The following is a 12,974-nucleotide window of genomic DNA, read 5'->3' as shown; positions in this document are numbered from 1 at the left end:
GCACCACAAAACCAATTATCATAGCAGGCTGAAAACTAGCTCAAACACCTGCTCACCTTTGAGATTTGATGTGGCAGAAACCTGATTTATATGAGTTTAATACAGTTTGGAATTGGATGTGGTAGGATTTATGTAACTCAATTCTTAATGAGCGAGCTGGGATATGTTCATGCTGGGCTCATTAATTAACGAGCGAGTTGATAATAAGTGAGTTGTTAATAAGCTTTTAACGAGCGAGTTATGAACGAGTCACGAATTATGACTAATTTACTCACCTCTACATGAAACTACCTTGTTCAATGTATGAAATGAATTTAGTAGACTGTCTGATCCTATATTGAACTTTTTGCGCACCTTTTTAAAATCGATAGCCTCCATCTCCATTTAGAAATTAGTTTTTTAATATGTACTTTTGTTCTTGAAGCGATGCTCTAGTATTATATATGTACTTCTGTTCTTAATTGCAGCTAAATAGGAAAAGGTATGCTTTAACAAGATTCTAATATAGGTTTAATAAAAAATTCGAAACATGGCAGACGAAAATGTATCCTAGGAATATTCTAATGTTTGCTCCTATAAAACCTAGGCGATATCCGATATAGACACAACATCAACAACTCTAAATACGTTTCTCAATTATGCTGGCATCAGGAACATCTGACGAGGATCTCACACGTAAGAATAACAATAAAATTATTTCCTTAATTTCACCACAAAGCCGTGAAATATTAAGACTAACAAGATAAATTATATATACACCATTAATATTTACAAGGGTACATCAATTTTTCGCCTTGAACACCTGAAATGTTCCTTTCTTGTCAATTTATAAAATTACTTCTTACTTTCCTTTCAACTTCATAAATTTTCCTGAGAATGTAACAAAGCAAAACATGATGATTTGGAGAGAGCTCCAACATTTATACAAAGTTGTATATGTCATTAAAACATGATAAACAACTGTAAGGCTGTAACTATCTTATTCTATTTTAAATAATTAACTACATGTGGTGCTCCTTTTCCTAGACCATCCATGCCAACTAATGTATCTTGAGTTGTGTCAATTTTACCCATCAAAATGCGGCCATGTACTACTACAGAAAGAAAAATGAATAGTCTTGATTAATAGCAATGCCATAAAGAAAGTAAAATAAAAAATAAAAAAAATGAGCATCAGCAATGATGCAGGAGGTGATTAATATTAATAATATAAACTAATGAGTGAACTGATCTATGGGAAGCAATGTTGCATTGCACTGCAGCAAATTAAACTTGAAGTATCTTTCGAAAGTAATACCAAAGTTAAACAAATAATTAATATATATGCCTTTTGTTGATTGAGATGCAGTTTAATAAATATAAACTATCATGTTTGCCTACAATCAAATGAATGCTATGTTTGAATTTTTCATATCAACAAATTTTCTTGGAATGTTGCTCTAAATCAGCCCCGACTAAAATTATAAATTATGAATATAAAAAAAAAAAAAAAAATCAAGCTTAAGCAACCTGAGGGACACTGCTAATTGCTAAATTACAGAGGACGATATATAATAAAGTTAGATTGAGGTAATTCATGAAGATATTACAAATAATAAATCATATAAACTCAAGAACTTGTCAAGATCAGCTTAAAATAGGACAAATAAACTTTGAATATTCACCGAGTCTTGCTTATCCAATATTATGCAAACCAAGTGAATGATTGGCCCATCAGAATCCTAATTCTAAACGTGACCGAACTCCAGATTGGCTATTGATATTGACAACTACACCAAATTGGGTAATTAAGAATTTCAACTTCCCAAATAACCAGAGGCCGATTTGCACATAGTCCAGGAGTGCTAAGCCACCCCATGATTTCGATTGAAATTTAATTGAATTTTTATTTTCTTAATTTTTGTATATAGTTTAGCCCCCCTCCCCCATAAAATATCAAATATGTGCTTATAGTTTAGTGGTTAAGGCTCTATTTTATATTTGAAAGGTCTTGGATTCAAATCTCATTATAATGCATTTTAAGTTTTCAGCCCCTGTATATAATTTTTTTAGTTCTGCCCCTGCAAATAACAATAACAATATAATGCAATCAGCTCACTATTAACATCCACGATTCTGTTCCATTTGAATCGACATGATTTGTACATAATATGTTCATACATCATAGTTCTTAAGATTAAAGCCATGATTTTAATTTAAATATTCCATACAAGTACATAAAAATCATATAAATTTAACATGCTGTTTACAACAATAAAATTGTGCTAATTAATTTGAAGATAGGTAAATCTCGCTGACATAGATTGCGGGACAACTCTATTCCAAAAATGTGTTCAATTATAATATTTACGCATTACCCGACAATTTACAATGTTAAACATTTAAAAAGAAGTTTACAATAAGTGATACAAAACTGTAATGATATCCTGAATTAGTTTCGTATATTCGTATACTCTCTGTCACATTAGTTTGTACAATATTCGTTTAAAATTGTGAGAAACATGAAACGACCATTATGAGATACTTTTGAGTAAAAGCTATTTTGAAGACGTGCTTTTGGCAAACAAATTAAAGTACATAGGTATACAAAACTAAATCCCGAGTTTGTATTCATGCAGAGAAAAAAAGAAGCGATCGATTTGTAATATAAATTGATTAAAGTGGAGAAAAATACTAGTACAGATCTATTGAATAAAGGGTACAGATGGTCAGCGACCCTGTTGTTTCTCTCTAGAGAACCGATTCATATTCTACATGCATGATGCAATTAAGGAGCAAGAAGTGCTGAAAAAGGAAAAACAGTACAATGGAGATAGATAGGTTCACCATTTTTAAGACTTGTCAAAAGGAAACGCTAGGTTGTGATGTGCTCACCAAGCGCTGAAATTTTGATCTCCATTTTTAAGACCTGTCAAAAGTTTGTCTTAATTTTTCAAATATTCAATAGAGCTGTGGAAGCTTGCACTGTCTGTTTCACTTGTCCTGCCCAATAGTGAACAAGGGAAATGATTTGTCTAGTTGTTTTTTTCTTACTTGTGTCAAATCACAGTTTATTTTTGTGTTTCCAGATGGTCCAATAAACAACAGTACTGTATACAAGCATTAAAGCAACACTTTGTCCATAACTCCATATGGTAGCTGTACGTTTAGCAAAGTGAATTATATCTGACAGTTTGGTCCAGTGGTATTGTGTAGTGTGATCGATGCCCTTTGTAACACTAGTAGCTAGCTCACCATCACCCTCTTTGAGAAAAACAAACCCTAATCCCGCCTCCCAATTTGGAGTCCATGAGCCATCAGAGGAAGATATATAGACCACTGTGACTGTTTCAGCATGGTGACCGCACATGTGACATGCGGAATGAATAGCCTTAAGCATGGTACAATTAATGTGCCCCTTCTTCCATTCCTTGCTGCATACCGGCGATCTTGAAGAGACTAGTCCTTTGTAAGCGGTGCTTACTGAGAACTTGCCATTGTGTGACAAATTAAACAGTAACTTATCTTCCCCTCCTTGCATCGTTGGAACTTTCGCATTTGAGAGAATCGTTACGCAACTGGAATGACCATATATATATATAGTTCTAACAGCTTTTCCCCATTCCACATGCCCGATTCCTCATCTATCAGTTCACATACTTTAAGACTTTTATTGACATGTGTATTAATTTATGAAGAAGGGCACCTTCAAACGATTAAATTTTAAGTGAGTTGAAAAAAAATAATTTTATTGTTTTGCAAATTATTTGTGGCATAAATGTGCACATCTCAATTACGTACACCACTACATCTTTGAAAATACGAGTAATTGGAAATGATTTTTGAATCTTTTACAGCCTATTTGTGGTATCCAATGAATTAATGAGTAACTTGGAGAGATTAAATGAATTTTTGGCAGGCTATTTGTGGTATCCAATGAGTGCTTCAAAATCATAGAACTACATCTATTCCTGGCGAGCAGAGCGTTGGTGGGAAAACTCAATTCTCCGGTTGAAAATAAAATTCTTAGATTAAAGAAGAAAGAGTAGCCAAGTATTGAACTTCTAAAAATAAAAAGAACAGGGTAAATAGTTTGTAGAAACATATTTAATCTCTTCGTGTTTAGATGATTAATAAGAGAAAATAAATTTAACTTTCTTTTCTATTTTATTTTTTATTTAATTGATTAAAATTTAGAAGATTAATGGAAAATTCGGTGGTTATTGTAGATTTGTGACAAAAAACTTGTATGAGAATTATATTAGTAAGATATAGAGTTGGACATTTGTGTTATTTTTAAAAAAAAATATTTACAACAAAATTTATTTCCATCTGTTACACCTCAAATTGGAAGAGAATCTGATTCTCTTAATTATAATGATACAAGGTTAAACATTTTATCTCATGTATCATCCACCTCCGATATAATTTTATCAACCAAACAGATTCTACTAAAAGTTTTCTTTTCTTTCCATTCCCTCCCTTTCTGTACTCTCCATCTAAACAAGGTGTGAATGAGAATATCATCCCAAAAAGGAATAAGATGGTCGTAAATGGAATAGTCTCTAGTCAAATTATGGAATTAAGTTATGGGGACAAAAATTGGCGACAAAAGACTTAAATTTTTTATACTTATTATTTATTTTATTAGCTAAATAGTAACGATAGTCTTCATAGATCAAATAAAACAATATTTTAAAAGATCTTGATAACAATCTCCATATTTTTATCTCCGCAAAAAACTCCGCACTAACTTTCAAAAAAATCACGACGGGACCACTAAATTATGAGAAAAATACGAGTATTTAACATGGATCATTGAATTATTTACCTTCACTCAGGAAAGTATTAATATCTATGCAGTGAACTCTATTTTTTCGTCCAAAACAATCCATCCATTTTCTCTGTGCAACAATTCTTTTTTTCTTTATATCGTCTCCGCACAACTGGATAGTCGAACCTCACCTTTATTCCCGCAATTAACCACTCAATCATTAATAAAATACTATTGTTTAACTTGAAGCATCAAAGTATTTATGTTGAATTTGTAAGTATTAATCTCTATGCAACAATCTCTATTTATGAAAGAATAAATCAATTCATTAGTTATCCCTGCACAAAATTTCATTTTTTATTTGTATCGTCCCCGCACAACTAGGGATCATTAAATAAACATCGTGGTACAAAACTTCATGGGCCGAACTTCTTAGACAATGATAAATATTTCTCAGACTTAATAATAAATACTTGTGAGAAACAATGATAAATATTTTATTGAACATCAATAAACAGATAAACATTAGAAATAAATGTTTATCTGTTTAAACATCAATATTTTATGTTACATGGATAAATACTTGACGATACAAAAATGAATATTTTATTCTTAAACTTGTCAATAGGTAATGTTTAATTAAATTAATGTATCATCATGTCAAAAACAATGATAAATACTTCTCAGACATAATAATAAATACTTGTCAGAAACATTGATAAATGCTTTCAATACATAATGTTATATACTTGTCAGACATAATGATAAATACTTTCTTGAACATCAATAAACATTTATTAACGGGACCATCGATAGTTAAGGAAGTTATTAGGAGAGTATAATTTAATTCAAAAGTTAATTAAAGCAATTATTAGCGGGAATTGTTATTAGGAGAACAGTATAATTTAATACAGGGATAAATGAAAGTTATTAGTGGGATAAATGGAGGGATAAATGACAGTTAAGAAAGTTAATATTGATAGAGATAGTGTGGGAATAAATGGGAGGACATATGCGAGATGATATAATTATTCTATTTTAAATTAACAGTTCAACTGCTACTCCCTGTCGTCTCTCAAATCTAGGGGTGTAAACGGATTGGATAATATCCAATTTCGTCCGAATTTGAATCCGGAAAAGTACTTAAATTATCTGATCCGTATCTGTATCCGTATCCAAGACTATCTGTATCCGTATCCGAAAAATTATAACTGATACAGATACGGTAAGACTTTTTACTATCCGTATCTGACTGTTTACACTTCAAACCACAACAAATGTGATATATGTTCTTAACTTGATTTATTAAATTGCATATTGTACGAATAATTTATTAAATTGCATATAGATATATATTTTGATGAACAATATAACACTGACATAATTAGTGACTAATATTTTAATAATATAATAAATGTTTCATAACTAACAAGCTAATTATAAAAAAATATCTGTATCTATCCGATATCCGATCCGTATCCAAGACTATTTGTATCCATATTCGTATTTGAAAAATTATAACAGATACGAATACGGCAAGACCACTATCTGATCCGTATCTTACCGTATTCGACCGTTTACCCCCCTACTCAAATCTCTTCGATGCCACTGTTCGATGAACGTGCCATTTACAAGCGATGAGAATGTCGACTACTTTTTTTTAAGTTAAATCCGGGTCTTTGGTCTTACTATCGAACTGGAACTGGTACTGGTATTACCACCGAAAGTTTTTCCTGAATCCTGAGACCATCGTTTGACAGAATTGGAGCGTTCAATAGAAGTCAATGTCAATTGATGGTACTTGCAGTAGCTAGAAAGAGAAATGAATCTACTCAAAAAAGAAAGAAAGAGAAAGCACTTTTAAACATAACGACAAACCTCACAGCATTCTTCTCTTATATTTTTATAGTCTTAATCATGCTCTCCATTTGATTGTATACGAGTCTCTTTAATTGTTTATTTGGTTATTTAATTCCACTAATGGAAAGATAGCAAAAGACAAAAGCTCAAGGAAGTTAAATCCTAACACATGATTGTACCATACAAATGACTTTCTTTACAAACTATTTTAAGCTAATCATTACAATACAAGAACAATCATTATGTACAACATCATCTGCCTCCTTTTTCCTACGTAACTGTGCATTCCTCTAACAACAACCACATGTTAAAAAGAGCAATCATTGTAAACTATTGTTGCTCATTTTAGATCAACAAGCCATGCTTGCACTATTTTCATTCCACCTCAACAAGCATGTGCGTCGAGTTTTAAAACAGGCCAACAAAACCAAAGAAGTTTTATCTATTTGCAAACAACACATTGTTTATACTTGCAACCAGTTCCATGTGTTTTGAGGATTATTTGCAGATAGCAAGCATTAGCCTAGTGTAATTGATATATTTTGGAAAAGCTTTTCCCAAGACCCAAGTTTTGACAAAAAGTCATTAGCACTTTTAGCTGATCAATTTGTCAATAATTGTTTGCTCATCTGCAAACAACCAAAATACGGTACCTAATTGCAAATATCAGAAATATCAGGTGTCAAATGCAAGCAAGATAAAAGTACCAAATCTTACGCTACCGACCATACATGTCATCCTCTTCTGTGTCAGACACGCCAAGCATGGCCAAGGCCAGGTGGCTCTTCATCTCACCTTTCTCTAATGGGTAGTGAGACCCATAGCCTGTTAGGCACCCACTAGTAGTTAAAACTGACCAATCGCTATTCAATGTGTCATCGTCTTGTAACATGGATATGGTGTCGTCTATATTAGGTCGATATGACTCGTCAGTGCTCAGGCAAGCAGCTGCAGCACATGCCACTCTGGCCAGCTCAGTACGGTGATGGCTAGTACGAGGGTTGGTTGGGTCAATGTTTAGGTGTGGGTCCAGCAACTTGTCTATGCCTCCTTCTCCTTGTTGAAGAAGTGGTTTAGCCTGTATGAAGTTAACATGTTTCTAGGATTAACATTCCAGGTGTTATACCTTATATATTTTGGGCATTGTTGTGATTTGTATCTCAGATGTCAATTCAAACTGGACTGGACTGGAAATATATGGTTCAGGTACAGGTAATTATGTACATGTGCATCCACAAGACTTGAGCCAGCTCAACACATGTACCGAAGAACTACAATTACTATTCATATGGAGGGTTACAAATTTTATGGACAATTAAAAGTGAACAATTCTGTTATAAACTTGATAGTATGCTTCAAAAAATTTCTAAATTTGATAGTATGGTTCTACAATTACTATCAAAATTATATTTGGATTATGGTAATAGTTTAGGGCAATGTTGGTATTATCATTTAGGAACTAACATGAAACTCCAAATGGCCAGGCTCGTACGAGCCTGATCTGACGAGTTTGCAATCCTGTCTGGTGTATGGTACTATAATCCTTGATTAAAATTTCATTCATACCCACAAAACCAGGTTCTCCTCCCCTGAAGGCCTGCTCCTATCTATGGCTTTTCTCCCACTAATGAGCTCCAACAATACTACCCCAAACGCGTACACATCAGTTTTATCTGACAGCTTCCCATGTTGGAAATACTCAGGTGCTAGATACCTATAAAGAAAATGAAACATATATATTAACAAGGTAGAGGAGATTAGGTATTGAATAGTAGAGTTATTTGCATGGAATCCTCAAAGCAATAGTTTATTAAGGAGCTTCACAACCATCAAGGTGCTTCACTGAACTTAAAATATGATTATTAGTTTATTACAGCACACAAAACTTGCATAAGACCCATTATTAGAAATAGCTACTGGATCATATCTCTGTGGGGAAGTTAACAAATAGCTTGTGGCATTACTTTAACAAGATTACTCTTTTTTAGTGCTAACTACAGCTTTTGTATTTTCTGGTACCTCAAGATTTGAATAAAAAAAATAAGATAAATGAACTTACCCAAATGTTCCCTTGACAGACTTGCAAAGGAAAGGGAGAGATGGCCCATGAGTCCAAGTTGCCATTCCAAAATCACATAGCTGTTCAAAGTTTGTAATTTTAAAAGACATTAGAGCACAGACTACGTTCAGACTAAATTTCATTCTTTATTATGAAGTTAATTAACATCAAGGGAAAAAGGTGCCATAATCCGGAAGGGCCATCAAATTGCAGGTTCAGACTAAATTTCATCTTTATTCAACGAATGAAGTTAATTAACATCAAGGGAAAAAGGTGCCATAATCTGGAAAGGTCATCAAATTGCAGGTTTCTACAAGAAACTTCTCGCTTCGCAGGGTTTTAAAGACTAATTAAAAAAAATTCTAAGGCGTAATATAGTAAAATAGCCCAAACAAAGAATTGGTATGTTCCTTAACTTAGAAAGGCAATTTCAAAAAGGGAAGAAAATTAGAAAGAGGCTACGAGAAGAAGAAGGGTAATTATGCTAGATTAGTAGTAGTTGTTCCTAATTTGTTCTTGTTTTATATTTTTCAATGGACTGTACAGTAGTGCAATGGATGCAAAAAGAAAAAGAAAAAGAAAAAATTAAATGCCAGTTACGCACCAACAAATTCAGGTTACATTGTGCACAACAATAAAGCTTACTAATTCAGGTTACACGGTGCACAACAATAAAGTTTACTTTTGGGTTTTTCCGGGACGAAAGGAGGATATTTGAGGGCTTGATGTCTCGGTGGATTACACACTTATCAGTACCAAAATGCAAGTACTGTATTGCCCTTGCAACACCTATTGCAACCTTATAACGCTCCTCCCATGGCATCACCTTCCACCTGCCCTTCCTCTCTAATTATAACGTAGCACCAACATGAGAAAAGTAAAAACAAATTATTAATATAACAATAGTAAAACACACTAACAATTATTATTCCTATGAATCAAAATTTGGACAAAATTCAAAATTATCTCCTAGTGGAAGTCAGAATTGTCATTTTCTTCGGGACTTTAATGGTTACTTTGTTTTTTTCTGCAGGAATTGGGTGCTATTATTTTATTTATTCCTATTTATTTAAACTCCTAGTTTTCTGTACTATTCTGTTGTAGTAGAGAAATTATCTTATTCATTCAGATCTTAACATTATTGATGTTTTGTTTCCCTTCAAACCCTAGGTACTGTTGTCAGTTAAATTGCTAAATTCAAGCATCATGATGTTTTACTTCCTCCCAAAACCAGCTTTTACAATACCAGTAAGGTATTAAGAACTCACCATGATTGTGGTGGAGGCGGCGGTCGAGAGAACCACCAGAAACAAAACTATACACAAGAAAGAGCCCCTCCTTGTCCACACAAAATCCAATTAAGGACACAATGTTGGGGTTGCATAGCGACCCAGCAATTGTGAGCTCACGGCTAAATGCCTTCAAGCTCTCTTGGTCCCTTGCCTTTACCTCCTTTATTGCTACAGATCTCCTCCAAGCACCTATCCTTCCCTGGTAAACCCGGCTAAGGGCACCTCTCCCGAGCTCCCTACCTAAAATTATGGGGCATATTTTTCCACATTTAAAACTAAAGATGGATACTAAGTAGAATTTTCATACTTGAAGTGGAATTAGATAAAACCAATATACCTGAAGGGGCATTGTATAATTGTCCTGTCCTACGATTCTCCCTAATTTATGGTTGGTATTATTCCTAGATACCCAAAAAGGAATTACTCATTGAATACCTTGAAGTCGTGAACCTTTTCATGAGATTAACTTTTACTTGGGAGGATAAAATTGGAGATTAGTTCAAATTTAAGGGGACATTTTTCAGAAGCATTCATGTATTCCTTTCCACAACATTTGTGAACAGAAAAACAACATGAATCCAAAAATTATCTATTTTAGAATTCAATATTTACGTTTGTAGCTGTGTATCCAATTGACAAGGTAATGATACCCTAACAGCATTTGGCTGTGCTTTTTTGCAACACGCCCTGTTCCTGATTTCCTTCCAACGAACACACACAGACGTAAAACAGAATGTTCCAAGTATTACCTCTGTGAAAGTTTTTAGTAGCATCGCAAATCTCTGTATATGAGAACCGCAACAACCTACCGGTCACCGGCAAAATGCTCCTTTCCAAACGCTCAATTCTCCTCTGCCACGTGTCCATCTCTACTTCCCCCTCATCCCCTTCGCCTTCCCCTTCCGAGAATACCAGCATTAGAACCGCCGAGGCTGGGGTGCCTATCGTGGTAGGAGCCGCTTCTCCGACAACAATTTCAGGAGCGAACCCTTTGGGGCATAATTCGCTGGAGTCTACGAAAGAGAGGAGGTTCTCAGAGTCTGAGGCTCTCCTCCGGTGCCTCCGCCGAAGATCCGCGGCGCGCGAGGCGAGCAGGCGAAGCGAAAGCTCCATTCTCGCGTAGGTCTCTGGAGATACTAATCGTTTCTGGTGGTGGATTTGGTTAGGTTTTGACGCAATGCAGCCCATTGCAAGGGCTCGGATTGAATAGTTCGATCTCTTTCTTCTTCTCTCGTGGGTTCTCTCTGTCTCTCCAGCAAGTCCCAACCCACTCAAAGTATAAAGTGAGGGGAGGAGAGAGGCGAAGAGAGTTTTGAGAGAGAGAGAAATTAAAAGAAAGGAATTTAAGAATAAAAATTGGCAATTTGGGTTAAATTAATGATAAAAAAAGAGAAAGGTGTGGCCTTTGGTGCTTTCGAAATAAGTTTGCTTTCTTCTCTCACGAGTGTAGAAAGAGTGGGAGAAGGAGTTGGCGTTCTCTAGCACATTATTTCTATAAACAAATCTGCATCGTATTACTGACAGTGGGGTCAGAACGACTGTAAATTGTTTTTCGACCCCATTGTCACCCTCCTGCCACAGAGTATAAGAAATAATTCTTAACAGTGAATTCGAGGCTGCGTGGCAGCGTTGGTGATCTTTTCCCGTCACGTCAGAGTCCAAATTTTAGTAAACTTGGCCTGGCGTTAAATATCGACAACGAATCATTTTCATACCCATCTCATTCACACTTCTAAATTAAAACTGTAATTCAGTTTTCTTTTTTTTTGGTAGGGGACGTGATTTAGTAAACTCAAATAGATTATACCACTATTAGCCTCGGCGGCACTTATATATATTTATAGGTTTTTTTGGTACGAAAAAAGTTGATCATGGTACAATTAACAAAAGAAAACATTAACATGGTTTTGTAAAATGAATAGCATTGTTAAGACGTTTTGACGAAAAATATTTTTCAGTATTTTTTACACTTTATTTTCATTGTTAAGACTTAAGACTATTATTTGGAATGACTTTTTTTTTTTTTTTGAAAACTTGGCAGCGATCGTAAAAAAATGACTTTTCTTAGCTATAGTGATTATGTGTTCATTATCTTTTGATCACCAATGAGTTCATTATTTTATTAATTTTAGTTTCTGTTTTTTCTGTTTTTTTTTCTTTGTTTTTGGAGTTTTTATAAGATTATTTATAAGATGAACTTATCAATCTTAACAATTTTAAAAAAGTAACTTGTAATTTTAAAATTGAACACTTCAAATGTGATTCTTGAGCAAATCATACACATAAAAAAAATGATAAATTTAATGCAAGTTTTATTGTTCATTAAATAAGTTGAATGGTTGAACTATTCTTTTTAAATATTTTTGATGAAATAAATTATTATTCAAACTAAATCAAACTTAAAGAGCATCCACAACGGAGTCTTCTCTCCTATTTCTAATCCAAAGTGAGAGATTTTATTTTAACTGTTTGAATGTAAGACAATTGCTAAAAATGAAACTTTTCTTCTAAAGCAATTATTTTCTAATTGACACGCTGACGAAAAGAATTGTTTATATTTGCTATAAAGGTAAAAACTAAGAGAGAGATGTCGAGAATGTGGCATAAAATAAAAATTAATTTTAGAGATGTAAGAGCTTAGAAATTTAATATTAACTTAATTTCTAACTAGTACTTACATTTTTTTAAATTTATTTATGATTAATGGGATAGAGATTCTCGATCAAAAGTGTAGTTTTAGCTATCAAAGTAGAGATGATGCTCTTATTTAGCTCTCTTTTGGAATAACAAACAATTAAAGCTAGATTGTAGCATTGCTAAGGTTTAGTTTTATTTTTCCGATTAAATTGGCAAATTTTTTTTTTTTGAAAGCTTGATAGTGACCACCAAATTTATATTGATAAATGTGATTACAACAACTAATGCTACATTATTACAACAATTAAAAATTGTATAAGTTGACAAATTCTGGATTTGCGAAAAATAAAAGAAAAAACCGAGCCCCCAATTC

The 12,974-nt window shown here is 33.7% G+C and overlaps 1 protein-coding gene across 1 annotated transcript; it reads right to left on the bottom strand.

Moving 5' to 3' along the window:
* Positions 1-7,035: 7,035 nt before the first annotated feature.
* LOC144559622 (pto-interacting protein 1-like) lies at positions 7,036-11,345 on the bottom strand. The gene is made up of 6 exons (XM_078308691.1): positions 10,714-11,345; positions 9,941-10,204; positions 9,355-9,518; positions 8,673-8,752; positions 8,180-8,327; positions 7,036-7,691 (listed from the first exon to the last, which is right to left on the bottom strand). The coding sequence occupies exons 1-6, from the start codon at positions 11,150-11,152 to the stop codon at positions 7,332-7,334; spliced, it is 1,455 nt and encodes a 484-aa protein (XP_078164817.1). The 5' UTR covers positions 11,153-11,345; the 3' UTR covers positions 7,036-7,331.
* Between the last annotated feature and the right edge of the window lie 1,629 nt (positions 11,346-12,974).

The sequence above is a fragment of the Carex rostrata genome, chromosome 9 (genome assembly GCF_964058835.1).
Source record: "Carex rostrata chromosome 9, lpCarRost1.2, whole genome shotgun sequence".
In the NCBI taxonomy this organism is placed as follows: domain Eukaryota; kingdom Viridiplantae; phylum Streptophyta; class Magnoliopsida; order Poales; family Cyperaceae; genus Carex; species Carex rostrata.
The sequence above is the reverse complement of the archived record's forward strand: the minus strand, read 5'-3'. Positions and strand labels throughout refer to the sequence as shown.